The 16,553-nt window shown below is 29.0% G+C and overlaps 1 protein-coding gene across 2 annotated transcripts; it reads right to left on the bottom strand.

Moving 5' to 3' along the window:
• Positions 1–16: 16 nt before the first annotated feature.
• Positions 17–15,001, bottom strand: LOC124491116 (uncharacterized). 2 transcript variants are annotated; one of them, XM_075734827.1, is made up of 9 exons: positions 14,237–15,001; positions 9,192–9,919; positions 8,860–9,079; positions 8,470–8,640; positions 8,250–8,378; positions 7,921–8,155; positions 7,658–7,809; positions 7,379–7,543; positions 17–330 (listed from the first exon to the last, which is right to left on the bottom strand). In XM_075734827.1, the coding sequence occupies exons 1-9, from the start codon at positions 14,646–14,648 to the stop codon at positions 71–73; spliced, it is 2,472 nt and encodes an 823-aa protein (XP_075590942.1). In that variant the 5' UTR covers positions 14,649–15,001; the 3' UTR covers positions 17–70. The 2 variants fall into 2 exon arrangements, with proteins under 2 accessions (XP_075590942.1, XP_075590941.1); XM_075734826.1 differs by having other exon boundaries at positions 7,658–8,155.
• Between the last annotated feature and the right edge of the window lie 1,552 nt (positions 15,002–16,553).

Below are 16,553 nucleotides of genomic sequence, written 5' to 3'. Positions count from 1 at the left end.
ATAATAAAATTTTTTTTTTTTTTTTTTTGAAATTGATGGAATGAAAACACAAAAATTCATATATTTATCATCATAATAATAATAATAATACACAACATGTGAATAATAATTGTGAATAATAAATTATCCATGATGTTGTTAAAATTGATGATGAACTGCTGTTGTTATTTCGTCTTTGATTACGATTCTTTTTATATCTATCTTTACGTATTGTTCCAGGAAAAGGAAATTCAATGTCATCATCGTAATCAATATCATCGTTGTCGTCATCATCAATATCGTCAAATGATACGGCATGTTTATTATTGAATCCATATTGATTGTTTGGATCTGTGTGTGAATAAAAAAAAAAATAAGTGAAAAGAAAAATTGAATAAAAAAAAAGATGAAATGAAACAATATGATTATGATATGGATGAAAATCGAAATTTTTTTTTTTGCCTGAAAAAAAAAACAAAATTACCCATAGCGTGTGTGTGTGTGTGTGTGTGTGTGTGTGTGCGGATAAAATACATAATTATTCTCTTATGGCCTATTAGAGAAAAAAAAATTGTCTTGGGTCGATTCTCGACAACAACAATCCATTCGAGTGTTACTTTTTTCTTTCTTTTTTTTATTCGTTTGTCTCAAGATTTGTAAGAAGAAAACCAATTCTATAAAGATGATGATGATGATTATGATAAGAAAATAAAAATGAAAGTGTTGATGTCTAACCTCGTTTTGAATGGCAAAAAGAAAAAGAAAAATTTATCGATTGATGGCTTAATGTTCATCATCATCATCATCATCATTTGGATTCACGAATAAGAAAAAAAAAGATAACAACGATGGTAATGACAACAACAACAACAACAACAAAATATTTTGAAATAATGATCGAATTGTATGTGTAGAAATGATGATAGTAGTAGTGTATCTGTGATTCAAATATTTTTTTTTTAACATTTGCACCATATTGGATCAAATCAAATCAATTGTTGCCACCATTACTACTACCACCATTTTGTCATCAATGATTGAAAATGGATTTAAATTTCAATATTTTTTTTCATGACAAAAAAAAATCAATAATAAACAACAACAACAAAATTCTCAGAGACATACAATTGAAAAAAAAAGTTCAAGTGTCCAAAAAAAAAGTTTTTTTGTTTGTTTGTTTGTCACACCTATATATATATCGCCCAAAAAATACATCATTTTCTTTTTTTGGCTTAATTTATGGTTTTCAGACACATAATTTTTTCTTTTTTTTTTATATTCCACAAACTTATCATCGCCATCGCTATCATTGGATGATATAGTCATTAAGAGTTTACTTTACCACTTTTTTTTATTCTCATCATCATCATAATGCTGATGATGATGATGGAACAAAACAAAAGTTTTCAATGCATTTTAACAGTATATATGATGATGATGATGATGATGATTTATATATGGGTTCAAAAACAACCAAAATATAATGATGATGATGATGACGATGATAATGTTGAAACATTCACCACAAAAAAAAAAAAAAAAAAAAGGATAGAAAATGATATGATATATCTCTTGTTCATCATCATCATCATCATCATCGTCGTCTTCATCATCTTCGTGGTTTCATTTTCATTCTATATGCGTGAAATTGAATAATGGCGCGAGGTTGTCGTTGTCGTCGTTGTCGTCGTCGTTGTTGTTGTTGTTGTTGTTGTTGCTGTTGTTGTTGTTGTTGTTGTTATTGTTTTATGTGTGTACGACGACAACCACAATTGCAAATAAAAAAACAAACAAACAAATACAAAATATAAATAAAAAAAAATTGATGATGACATGAATCACTTTTGAGATGTTATACCATCAATCAATCGTCAAATATTCTTCTCTTGGAAAAGTAAAACAAACAAAAAAAAACTAAAATCAAATCTGATAATGAATTTGATGCTGTGTGATTGTTCTCTGTGCTGGTTTCCATTACATTATGTTGAAATTTTTTTTTTTTTTGATTTCATATCATCAATTTTAAAAACAAAAAAATTGAAAAATTATCTTGTCGCGTTGTCGTCGTTGTCTGTTTGTTGTTGTTGTTGTTGTTGTTGTTGTAAAATGAGCCAATTCATAATCGTCGTCGTAATTTGTTGATTTGACTTTTGAGTGTTGAAAAAAAATTTTTTTGGTTTTTTCTTCTTCTCGAGAAAAAACAAACAACCAAAGGAATGAACAAATTTTTGATTCATTCCATTTGATGATGATGATGATAGAAACGAAAAAAAGCAAGGAAAAGCAATTCATCTTTGCTTTCATTCATATATGTGATTTATATTTGAAAATGAATGAAATATATCATGGTGGATAAAATGAAAAATTTCTCCATTTTTTTTTTCTTTCACTGACTAGATAAATTGGCGCCAGAATTTGTTGCCGTTGTTGTTGTTGTTGTTGGAAGGAATGAAACTTTTGAACAACCGGTAGGCCAATATGGATTCCAAACACACACACACACATACACATAAAATGCAGATGCAGTGATCCAAATTTTTGTTTCTTTTTAGTTCCAAACGTTCTAGCTTCCATCATCATCATCATCATCATCATCATGATCATGTGTTTTGTTTTGTTGCTATTATTCATCATTGTTTCGAAATTTTTTTTTCATCCATTTCTTCGTTGTTGTTGTTGTTGTTGAAAAAAACAACCAAAGAATTTCATTCATCTCTTGCATTATGTTTGCTTGGATATTTTTTTTGTTTGTTTGTTTCTATCTACACTAAAGATTCTTCATCATTTTCTTTTTATTCTGTCGTTTTTTTTCATCTCTTTGAGAATATTTTCATTTTATTATTATTTTCACTCAATACGTATGATGATGGTTCACTTTTTGACTATTTTTTTTTCTTCTTTTTTGTTACTCTCATCTTTCTTATGGATCACTTCGCTGGTCGGTGGATTGTCATTAATTCTTATGTTTTTTTTGGCTACATAGATTTTTTTTACACATACACACAAGAATCCTTACCGCGATTGCGAATAATCGTTTGTCGATTAGATCCATCATCTTCTTCATGTTCTTCTTCAACGAATGCAAAAAAAAAAATATATTCCACATTTGTCATCATCATCATCATCATCTTGATGATAGTTGGTGCATCATTCAAATGAAAATTCTTGCTTGGTTCGTTTTTGTTGATATTTTTCTTTTTTTTTTCTCTTCACGATTCTCAAAACACTGATTCTTCATCATCATCACCATCATGGTTGGTTTGAGCTTGAATTCACACACACACACACCAAGAAAACACACCAACAAACAAACAGAAATTAATCTTTCTATTCAAAAAAAAATGGCCAAAGAATTCATGTTTTTTTTCTTCTTCGAAAATCATTATTTTCGTAGACGATATGAGAACCAAAAAAAAAAAAAAAAAAAAAAAATGGCTACCAGTTTCAAGTTTTTTCATTATGATTTTTTTTTTCATTTGAATTCTCTTCATCATCATCATTAAACTTTTCAATCGATTAGCGTGTATGAAACAGGGATCTGTATAATCATCATTTATTATAATAATAATAATCATTATGTGAATTATGAATAATCATCGATCGATCGATTTGATCGATTTGATCGATACACAATGAATGTGGAAAACAAAAAAAAAAAAAAAAATTTCAACCGTCAAAGTTGAAATGAATATGTGAATGGACAAGAGTGGGTGAAATTATTCATTCATCTAGCAGATATGAAGCTTAGATAAGCAAAAAAAAAAAAATTTTTTTGAAACAGCAAAATAGAAAAAAAATTGATCATCAAAGATTATTCATCATTTTAAAGTTTTTTTTTCTTTATTCTTCGTTTGAAAAATAGATATAGAGAGAGGAATTCCACTACCACACTGAATATATCGGTATCGCATAAATGATTGATTCATTCATTTAAGTTGGTAGTGTTTTTGTTGTTTTGAACAAAAACAAAAAAAAAAAATTTTTTTTTCAACCAAAAGTCATGCTATTTTTGTTGTTTATTATTCAATTCAACAGAACAGTAACCAATTTTCATCATTGTCAATATTGTTGTCCAATTTTTTTTTCACCCATAAGATGTGGCCAAAACACATGTGTATAACATCCATCGTGGAACATTTCCATTATTAAAAATTTTTTTTCTTCTAATATTTTCCATCTCGATTTTTAACGATTAGACGTTTTTTTTTCTTTCTTTTTTTCTTTCCACCACTTCTCTCTCTCTCTTCCTCTACACTTAGTTTTTACACACGAAAAGATTGAGAAAACAAAAAAATTCAAAGCAATTTTATGGCTATGCGAATAAGAATGAAAAAAACCATCAAACTATCGCTGTCGTTTTTCATTTTGTTTTTTTTTTGCGAATGAAAAAAAAATTCAATGCGTGCGTGTGGGTGGGTGAATGAATCGGCTAAGTTAATCAAATTTATTTAAAAATCGATTCTTTTCTCTCTCTCTCTTTTTTTGGATCTAAAACCAAAAAAAAAAAAAAAAAAAAAAAAACCGAACAACAATAAATGTATGGAACACACACACACACATACACGTTTTTAGGCTTTCTATTCTATTCAATTTTTTTTTCTCTTTTTTACATTTGGTCCTTAATTTATTATTATGATTATTAGTGGCATATTGGCAGCGGTGGTGGTGGTGGTGGTAGTGATGGTGGGATTCATTTATGATCCAGAAGAAAAAAAAAGAAAAAAATGGAAATATTGAAAGCAACAACAACAACAACAACAAAGCAGCAATAATAACACGAAAATACCTAATTTCATGATATGAAACAGCTTACGTAATAACAATACTAATACCTATATAACATATAATGCAAACAAATTGGTAGAGAATCAATTTATGAATTAAGATTATTAAATTTCAAGAGAGAGAAAAAAAACTATTCTCTTCGCATTCATTTTACACTGCACTTGAAATTGAACGAAGGCGAAAAAATTAGCAAGAATAAGCGGGGAATAAAAAACTTCTTGTTGTTTTTTTTCTTGAATATAGCGAAAATCATCATTAAATTGGACACAATTTGGACACAAAAGAAGAAGATTGGAGAATTATCATCATAATAGAAATAATTCCATTTTTCATTGGTAAAAGTAAAATAAGTTCTCATCTAATAATGATGATAATTGATCATATGAAAAAATTGTGAATCGAAATGAAAATGAAAATAAAAATAAAAAAAAATTTCGGCCAAATGGAAAATATTTATTATTGGGAAATTGGGAATGATAATATATACGAGTAGGTAAATTCATCATCATCATCATCACAGGTGTATACCGGGTAATGTGATAAAACATCACCATCATCATCATCATTGAGTGGTCATAATTTTGTTATGTAATAAAAATAAAATAAAAAAAACGTGAAATCACGTATAATTGAGATGTTTTTCCTCTTCGCTTATTATTTTTTGATTTTCGTTGAAACAAATCAAAAAAAAGCATTACGTGCTTATGAGCAATTTTTCATGATGATAATTTTCGATTGATGAAATTGTTGTTGCTGTTGCTGTTGTTTTTCATCATTTTTTTTTGGAACTAGCCAAACTTTTTCCTTTGAATAGTGAATATTGAATGGAATTGGATTCGGAATGGATTTTTTTCCACTTTTTTTGAACCAGAATTTAATGTTTGAAATAAAACTGAATGAATGGAAAAAAAGTATTGAACAGGGAACCATACATGTAACATTTATATTGGTTAAACAATATGTAATGATGGAGAAAACCATCAACCACACACACACACACACACCATACACACAAAATATTGATTGTCGTTATCATTATCAATCGAAAGAAAGAAAAAAGGAAAGAAAAAAAAATCGAAACCTAAGAACATACACCTAAACCTGATGATCGTTTTTCCATCGTTTTCAACATTGTTTTTGCAATAAAAAAAATCGGTCAATTGATTATGAGATTTTGGAACAATCATCATTATTCCAATGGTACAGAGAAATAAAATTGTATCGATTTGTCCAGGATTTACTGCATACTTTATTGGGTAAATTTGAATTTTTTTTTTAAATTTGCGTCATACGATACATATGGGACAATTTTTTCTTCTTTATCGGGGTTTTTTTCTGGAAAATTTTTTTTCCGAGTATTGACATAATGGGATAGGAAGAAGAAGGAAAAATAAAGGGTCAAATATAAAGAAAAAAGTTCAAAACAAATTTCCAATTGAATAAACTTTGATCTACGTTGTTCTAATACTGAACCGAAGAATAAATGGTGAACAAAAGAAAGAAAGAAAAAAAAATTTCGTGAAATTTTTTAAAAAAAAATCACAGATATCGTTACACAACGTGGAACACACACACACTCACACACATAAATCGTCGTTGTGGCCGCAAAAAATATTTTGTCCGGGTGGCATACAAAATAAAAAAACGGGTAAAAAAATGGGAAACAAGAAAAAAAAACGAAGATAAAAAAAATAAAAAATATCGGTGGCTGGCATGTATATAAATCGATTAATATATGTGAACCACACCACTATAATCACAACTACCACCACCACCACCACCACCCATCATCAATGATATGCTGCCATGTTTCGAACGAGAACATCGATGATGATGATGAAATTATTCATAACGAGCTTTTCACATTAACAATAACCAAAAAAAAAAATTTTACATACATTGAATAATTGTGAGTGTATGTATGATGGTGAGAAAAACGATTGTTGTGAAGAATATTCTTCTTTTTCTTCTTCGTTTTTTTCTATTCTTGATGTTCATTATCTTAGTTTTTTTTCTTTTTTTTTCATAATTCAAAAAAAGAAAGAAAAAATCTCTCTCTACATGTGTGTGTGTGTAAATAAAATCGTGAAGAACCGATATTTGAAAATAGAAAAAAAAAATCTCAAGAAACGATTGAAATGATGTGGTTTTGTTCCCGATTTTTTCCTCCCTCTCTCTCTCTACTCCTTGATGATGATGATGATGATGATGGTTGTTGTTCTGGTGGTGGTGGGTGGTGGTGGTATTTTTTTCTGGTTTTGTTATCATAGTTATGGTGATGTGTTTGTGGTGAATGTAGTAGACAGTAAAAAAAAAGTTCAAAATGATTAATGAATGAATGAAGAATATATCATACGCCGAATGAATGAGAATTTTGTTTTTTTTTTTTTTGATTCGCCATTCAAAATCCTTATGAATCCTTTTTTTTCATTCGGGTGATATTCTCGTGTAAATCTCTATTTTTCAGATATTGTGTGTGTGTGTGTGTGTGTGTGTGTGTGTGTGTCTAACTACTGCTACTGTGTGTCTTGAATTAGCTAAAAAAGTTGATGGGAAATTTTTCAGAAAAGAAAATTTAAATAATCGAAAAAAATCTAATTCAAACGATTCATACCATTAGTCCATTTTGCTTTATTTGATCGTGATTTATGTTGATTATTAATAAATGGCCATTTTGTTGTTGTTGTTGTTGTTGCCGCTGTCGTTGTAGTTGTTGTTGTAGTCGTTGTTGTTGTAGTTGTTGTTGGTTTAGGTGTAGGTGGTATTGGTGGTGGTGTTTCTGTTGATTGATTGATTGATTGATTGATGGATTGATTGAACAAAAAAAAAACAAAACAAACAAATTAGTCAACTAAATGAATCAGGGAGCTAAATTTTGTCATTAGAAACTTACCATACAATCGAATCATTCCTTCTTTTTTACCGATACTATTTTGACCACTACATTTATAGCTACCATAATCGGCCATTTGAAGATTACGTATTATCAATTTCATTGTTGTACGATAACCATTTTGTTCTTCTTCAAAATGATATTTTTTCTTTCTATTAATACCATTTCGATTATTATTATCATTTAATCGATATGATGATGATGATGAATAAGAAACATAATGGTCATTTTGTTGTACATTTAATTTCGAACGGATATTATACAATTGTTCTATTGTCGTTGTTGCTGATGCTGCTACTGCTGCAGACGATATTGATCCATCATTATCATCATCACCATTATTATCACCACCATTCATTATTTTATCCAAACGATGACCATCACTATTTAACCAAAAAGTTTCCGGTTTTGGTGATGCATCTACATCACAACCAAGTTCAACATCACTACCAATATAGCTACCAATCAATTGTTTATGGACACGAATTTTAGGAGGAACTAAAAACATACACAGATACATACATACACACACACACACACACAAACATTATTATGATATATGAATGAAAAGAATATATTTTTATACACTTACAATTGACTTGTATTACAATCCGTTTACTAACCGCTGGTTGTACACCATTATTTGCAATACAAAGATAGGCACCCATATCATCGCGTTTTATTTGCGTTATATTCAGATATTCTCCTTGCCATTTTGGTTCTAAACAGAATAAGATTGTGATAAAAAAAAATCATTAATATTATTGATGATATCGATGGAGAGAGAGAGAAAAAAAAGATGGAGAGATTACCGGCAATTTTTTTACCACCATATTGGCCAAGATTGAGCGATTTTCCATCCTCACGACGCCATGTAACCGAAGGCATTGGATAACCAATGGTGGCACATCTTAATGACACTTTTGAAAGCTCATCAACAATTGTATCGGAGCTAGTAAGCTCTTCATTTATCACAGGTGGCTCTATAAATAAATGAATGATAATGATAATGAAAAATAGAATCATAGAATCAAATCGAATCAAGAAAAAAAAGTTATTTAATCCTTTTTTTTATTCTCTTTCTCTCTTTTTCTCTACAAAATGACTAAATAAAATATGGTAGAATATTCTGAACTGAATTTTTTTTTTTGACATTTTCATTTCACAGTAAGAATTAATGAATCCCATACACATACACATACCATAAACATCAAGATAGCCGATTTGTGACAGCATAGTTTTGGCATTTATTTGGCACATATAAAGACCACGATCAATAACTTGTATACGATTTATATGTAAATACCAATGATTTTCATTCTGTGTGACACGATATTTTCCTTCATCTTCATTCATCAATGTATGTGTACCTAATGTTAATAATGTCGGTGTTGAATTGTCATCCATTTTGAGCCATGCAGGCTTTTATTTTTGGTGATCATGGAAATGAAAATGCAAAATGCAAAATGAAACAAAAATTGAATTTTTAATCACTTGAAATCCAATTCAAATATCATGATATAATGCAACTTACTTTTGAAGGACCATTATGATTCGTTACACATTTAAGTATGGCCGTACGACCAACAGTGGCTGTTACATTTTCAATTGGTAACATATATAATCCAGGAGCTGATTTTGAATATTGTTGTTGTTGCTGTTGCTGCTGTTGTTGTTGTTGAGCTGAATAAAAATTTCGATGATGATGACTTTGGTGATTATTATTCGAATTAATCGATTCATTTTCATTGATCATTCGTTCTTGATACGAAACAATTTCATCTGTTTTATGTGATTTTCTTATTCGTCGTCGTCGTCGTTGTTGTTGTTGTTGTTGTTTAGGTAATGATGATACGAATGATGAAAAGGCGTATCCAGACGACGACGACGACAATGACGACGATAATGTTGACCTTTTTTCTTTTTTATTCATATCGATATTCATTGAATCAAGTGGATGTAATAATGATGATGGCAAATAACGACGTATTTTATTATGATTTTTATCATCATTAGAATGATGATGATATGAATGGTGATTGTTATGATGGTGGTGACCATGATGATCATTATCATCAATATGTCTAATTTTTTGTTCACATAATGATTGGAAACGGGCGTTATCATCATCATCATCATCATTATCATCTGTTATTCTGGACAAAGGCGTCAATATCGTTGTTGGTGTTGTGGATAACAATTGTTGTTTTTTTACATTGAGCTTTTTTGATCCAATTGACCATATGTATGATGGTTCTTGATCTGTATAATTATATTAAATAAAGAAAATACAAATATACCATTACAAAATGCATGAGAGAGAGAGAAAAAAAAAGAAAAAAAAAAAAAAAACCAAAACCACAAACATGAAAAAACAAAATTTCTTCAATGATCAAGATATATGTAGACAAATATTAAACTTGACAAATCATCAAAGTCACACACACACACACAGTCAAAGCCGTGGCTGTGATACTTCAATTTACAAATCTCTTGAACAAATCTTAACAAAGTGGTTATGGTTGTTGTTGTTGTTGTTGTTGAAAATAGTGTTAAAAAACAACAACAACAACAACGACCAGAATCTTTAATAATCATTGCGGCCTCAATCGAGTCAAGTGTTTTATTCGATGGATAATATGACTTCAACAAACACACAAGTGAACAAAAATGATGACAGAATAAATATACAGATAAAAAACGATGATAATTGGTTCTTATGGTGATTTTTTTTATAGCTTGTCCAGTGTTTATTTATTTTTTTTCCAGTGAACAAAAAGATTGATTTAAAGAGCGACAAAATAAAAAAAAGAATAACTGTATTTGTGAATTGGTCGCCAATCCAGAATTTTCAAGTGGTTCACACACACACACTGGTTTCTGTCTCACACAACAAACAAGAATCCAGAATCTAATTTTTTTTCGGTATTTAATTATTATATGGGACAACAAATAGATTTGGTTCTTTCTGGTTGTTGTTGGTCTGTTTGTCTGTTGGTCGATTACATGATATTTAATTCTATTCGATCGATTGTGGATCATTATTTTTTTTTCTTGTAATCAAAGATTGAATTTCATTTTGATTGAATGAGAATAATAATAAAAAAAACGAGTGTGATGAATTTTTGATTAAAAAAATTGTAATCAAAATGATAATCGTATGCAATACACACACACACACACACAGACACAGACAGAAATCACAAAACCGAAAATTATCGAACCATGATGAATCATGCGATATATTTTTATTAATGATGAATATTGATGTTGAATTAATGAATTAATCAAGAGAAAACAAAAATAAAGCAATCAACCATAATCATCATCAAATTGAATTCTTTTTTTTTTATGCTGGGTTGCCATTATCTAGAATTCTGTGTATGTATCAGCTGATGTTGTTCAAATGTTCAAGATGATCATTTATGGCCATGATCTTTCCTGGTGTTCTTATGATTCTAAAAAAAAAAATTTTTCAGGGATTTAAAATCAAATTGATATGTTTCGTAATTTATTTTGTTTCATTTCTTATCTTCACTGATGATTTAAAGATTTTTAATCATCACCATATAGACCATTTCATTCACGTATAATAAAGTTATTATCAAAGCTCGAATTGCATTGAGGAGAACAAATTAATCGTTTTTTTTCTCTCTCTCTTCGTTTTGTTTCATCGTAAATGATCATCATCAACATCCGTTCAAATTAGAGGATTAACGTAAATGATGATAAAAGAAAGAATCGGCTATAAGAATGCTGCAATTGACACACACACACACTCGAAGACATTAGTCCATTTTGGTGGAAACCATGTGGTGAAATTCTGTGGATCCATTATTATCATCATCGTCATTATTATCATCGTTGACCATTCAAAATAATGGCTTCATAATTGATATATTTAGTGATTATTATCATGAAACGAATTTTTTTTTCTTTCTTACCGAATAATTGTGATAATTATTTAAATTGTAAATCACCAGCCATTCTATATAAATCTATCTAATATGATCATAATCAATTTATTTTTTTATCGTTACAAATGAAAAAAAAATAAATAAATGGTTGAATAAACACAATGTTTTTCTTTTTCATCAATCATTTCATTATCGAATGATTGATTTGATTTGATTGATTGATTGATTGATCAATTGACTACGTTATTTTATGCTAAGATTTTTTGTATTTTGAAATAAAATTTGTAATGGATAACTAGGAATTTTTTTTTTTTTTTGAAATGAATTTCATTTGATGACCCAGTTTTTTAGGATATCACAATGATTATTGTACACACACACACACACACACACATCGATTGAATTGAATGAATTGTTTGTTCTTGTGTCAGCCATTTGACAGCTTGTCTTTGGGATTTTGTTTTTTCTAAGAGAAATAGAATCGTTATGAAAGAATTCCCAAGTCACACACACACACACACACACACAACAAACAAATCTGACATTTGAAGATTTTAACCGATTTTTAGAAGATGAGAATCAGAAAAAAATGTTTAATTATTTTGATTCTTTTTTGGTTTGATTTTTTTTCTCATTTCAAACATTGACATCATCAGGAATCATTGTGAATTCAATTGAATTTGTTTTTTTTAAATCATTTCAGTGTTCCTGTATCTCGAGAATAAAACGCTAAACAAAAACAAAAAAAAAACAAAAAATTCAAAATTCTGAACAAACCAACCATCAAAAAAAAAGTTTTTTTTTTGATGGTTTTCAATCATCATAAATGATAATGATGATGACCATTATCATCATGTAGAATATTCTTGGATAATAATGGAGAAGAACTAGCATATTCCGCTGCTGCTGCTGTTTCTGCTATTCACAGATACACAGCATCACCATCACCATGTGCTTGTCAATCGGTCGATTGATTTTCTCTGTTATTCACATAATATAATCATATATATGGTGATTCTTTTTTTTCTTTCTCTTTTTTTTTGGTTAGTTAGTTTTTTTTCCCTGTCGATTGAGATTGAAATCGAGTTGGAATACAATAAAATGAAATAAAAAAAAACTTGAAAAAAGGGGACAATCATTCTGTGTTCGTGTGTGTGTTTGATTTAGCCAAATAACAAAATAAAACATACACCATATACAAATGACAAGATAGAATCGCTTAGAATCGATCGATCCATCCGCTTAATTGGTTCAAATAGAAAAAAAACTTGAATTTCTGTATTGAAGAAATATGGCCAATTCAAGTAGGAAACAAAACAAAAAAAAACATGGAAAAAGACATCACATTGTCCAAGCAGATCAATTGATTTTTGACTATCCACCACCACCACCAATTGGCTAGACAGACCGGACTGTATTTTTTTATTCGATTTTTATTTTCTAAATTCTCAAATAGTGTCCGCATACACACACACACACACACATTTATTCGAATAATCATGTAATCTTGAATCAGAGATGAATAAAAATTGATACAATCACACACACACGCACACAAAAAAATCAATTCAGAAAAAAAACACCATCTTATATCGAGAGAGAGTATATCAATACCATCATCAAAAGGCTAATTGAACTTGTTCATTTGTCGATTCTTGCCGTTTTTTTTTCTTCATCCAGAATACAAAATGGAATCGTTTGAAAATGAATGGTCACGATATTAGTAACTGTAGTTGTTTAGATACCAAAGCTGAAATCAATTTTTTTTCTGTTTGTTTGTTTGTTTTTGGGGTGCTCAAAATTGTTTATTATCAACAATCATCATCACTGAATCTCAGTTGTTTTTTTTTGGTTCTCAAATTAATTTGTCTTCAGGGTGAATCTTTGAATTCGTTTCTCGATTAGAATCATAACAGGGGAAGAGACAGAGAGACAAAAATTGTCAAAATTATAATTGAACAAAAAAAAACAATCAAAACAAGACACACACACACACACAGACAAATCGATTACAAGTTTCAATTAACTTTGTCTCCACCCAATCAAACTACATATTACCGTGAATAAGTTTTATTGAATGGAACCAAACAGAAAAATAAGACAATTTCCATGCAGAAAATTCGGTCTTAAGTAATGCAAAAGTTTTGTCATTCACACACACACGAATATTTGTCATATTTTTCAGCTTTATCAAGTTTTTACCAAGAGAGAGAGAGAGAGAAACAAAAACCGATGTCATTTAAAGGACTTTTTCTCTCACGGTTTCTCTAGTTCTATGAATGAACGGGTTTTTCTCAATAACAATAACCGTTTGACAGAATGGGTACAGAATATTGACCTCACACATCAAAAGTTTTTTTTTCCTCTTCAATAAAATAAGGATGGTTGTTGGTGATGATAATCATCATCGTCATGGAAAATCTAGACATTAAAATGATGATGATGAAAATCGGGAAATCAAAAACAACAAAAACAAAAACAGAAAAAAAAAGTTTTTCATTGAGATGACCCCGATGAAACAAAAAAAAAAATGTGGTCAGTACAAATATATGAATGACCAAAATTTATGAATTACCGAAAAAAAAGGGTTATATAACTGGAGAGAAAACTTTTCTTTTTCATTTGTGTCTGTGTGTGTGAGAAAAAAATGGACATTACAAACCTGTTATTGACAAAAATGAATCATCATCAACATTGTCGTTGTTTTCATTGAAAATGGTTTTTAAATTATCATGATCATCATGATGATGATGTTGATGATTCATTGGATGCGTTATTGGATTATTATTATGATGATGATAATGATGATGATTTGATGATGTTGATGATGAAACAATGACGATCATGTTTATCAAAAATAGATATACAATGATTACATATAACAATGATGATGATGAACAATAAAATCGTTGATAATGGTGATGTTGATGATGAAATAATGATGATGATGATGATGATGATGAAGGCAGAAATGGATTATTTGAAAATTTTTCAATTCCAAATCGATCCAAATATCGTTTCATTTGTTGTTGTTGTTTCATTTTGACAGCCATTGTTTCCCAATCTTTTTCCATTTTTTTTTCATTCGTTTTTAAAAATTCATATTTTTTTAGCCACACTAAAAATCAATTATTTCAAAATATCAAAACAACTGCATAAACAAAATGAACCCAGTTACATTTTTTTTGTGCCTTTTTGTTCATTTACATATATATAATATATAATTATTGTCGGATTTTATCGTAGAGAATATTCTGTTGTTGTTTTTTTCTGTTTTTTTGTTTGCTTGCCACCAAGTTTTCCATAAATCAATTCAATTCAATTTTTTTTGATGTTGTTGAATAGAAAACACACACACAGAATGACAAGAAGATTATCAAACGAAATAATAAACAACAACCATTGATGATGATGATGATGATGACGAAATTCTAAACACCACTATATGGGAATTGGAAAGAAATTTTAAAATTAAAATTTAATTTAAAGTTTTTTTTGTTGTTGTTGTTTCTGTTTGACAACATCATAAACAAATCAAATTGTAAATGTTTTCAAATATGTAAATCATTTCCAATTCAAATTGGGAATTGTATGTAACCAAAAAAAGAAAAAGAGCGGAACAAGACATAATAATAATCATTAGTGATGATGATGATGATAATCTGACATATGGCCATGTAGAATTATCAGAGAGAATATTCTACGTCAGTGTTTTAAAAAAGAATATTCTGGACCAAAAAAAAAAATTGAAATGAAATGGGGAAAACAAATTTTTTTTTATTCATTCATTCATTAAAATTTTAAATTCTCTCCCATTTTTTTCCTGTTATTCAACTTGTTCGTTTGATTGCTCATCAGAATAGAAAATAACATTTCAATGTAAATGAGAATTGAGAGAAAAAAAAACAACAAACGACAACAACAACAACAATACAAAACGACAACAACAACATTATTATTCATCGTAATCATTTGAATAATTTAAATATGAATTTGTCGTTTTTTCTTCTTCATTTTTTTTTGTTTCTATAAGTGGTTTGTCACACACACACACATGGTTGATATGGTTACTTTTTCTTTTTTGTAGAATTTTTTTTTTTTTGTTCAAACGACAACAACAACAAGAATGGCAATCAATATGATAATCAATCGAATTATGAATGACTGAATGAATGGTCAAAGAATTTTTTTCGTTTTCCACTCATGTATATACAGATGGATGGTTGAGAAATGAATGAATTTTTTTTTTTTTTTTTTGGGAAAAAAATCGATATCCAAAAACAAAACAAAACGACGACGACGACAATAAAAGCCTAAAAAAAAGCCTGTTGCTTGTGTATCTATCTCTACATTTGTTTTGTAATGGTGGTGAAATAAACAAAATCATTGAGATGAATAAAACAAACAAACAAACACGCAAAATATTCAATGGTCAAGAATCATTATGATAAAATGAGGATGTGATTGATTTAAAATAAAAACACGTGTTGTGTGTGTGTGTGTGTGTATGTAAACAAACCGAAATAAAACGGGTAATAATAACCAGCGAAAATAAAAACAAAAACAAAACAGAACAGAAAAAAAATGTAATTTTTAATTGACAATTATAACAGGATAATTACAATACAATCAAATGTCACAAACACACACACACACACACAGACAGGCAGACAAATGAATAAAAAAAAGAGAATTCGGTAGCAATAAAAAATTTTTTTATTGCCAAACAAAACTAGTGTGTGTGTTGTACGATATTCTAAATAACAATCTGTTTCACACAAATTCAATGTACAACATAGTCACATTTTTATGGCCTCTTGAATGAACAGAAAAACTTTTTTTTCATTCATTCATGTTGAATAAACCGTACAATGTAAATAATAATAATAATAATAAAAGTGAAATAAAATAAAGATTATATATTGGCCATTTGATGGTAACCATTTGATGGAACAAAATTGAATGAATGAAATGAATGA

This window comes from Dermatophagoides farinae, chromosome 10 (assembly GCF_024713945.1).
Source record: "Dermatophagoides farinae isolate YC_2012a chromosome 10, ASM2471394v1, whole genome shotgun sequence".
Classification (NCBI taxonomy): domain Eukaryota; kingdom Metazoa; phylum Arthropoda; class Arachnida; order Sarcoptiformes; family Pyroglyphidae; genus Dermatophagoides; species Dermatophagoides farinae.
Note: the sequence above shows the minus strand (reverse complement) of the source record. Positions and strands in the feature narration are given on the sequence as shown.

Bases quoted from the DNA above. Each gene is read 5' to 3' on its own strand.
- LOC124491116 (XM_075734826.1), bottom strand. From the start codon at position 14,648: ATGGAAAAAGATTGGGAAACAATGGCTGTCAAAATGAAACAACAACAA. The intron at 8,156-8,249 runs GTAAGTGTATAA...GTATGTTTTTAG, and splicing joins GATTGTAATACAAGTCAATT to TTCCTCCTAAAATTCGTGTC. The intron at 331-7,378 runs GTATGAATCGTT...ATTCACACACAG, and splicing joins TAAAGCAAAATGGACTAATG to ATCCAAACAATCAATATGGA.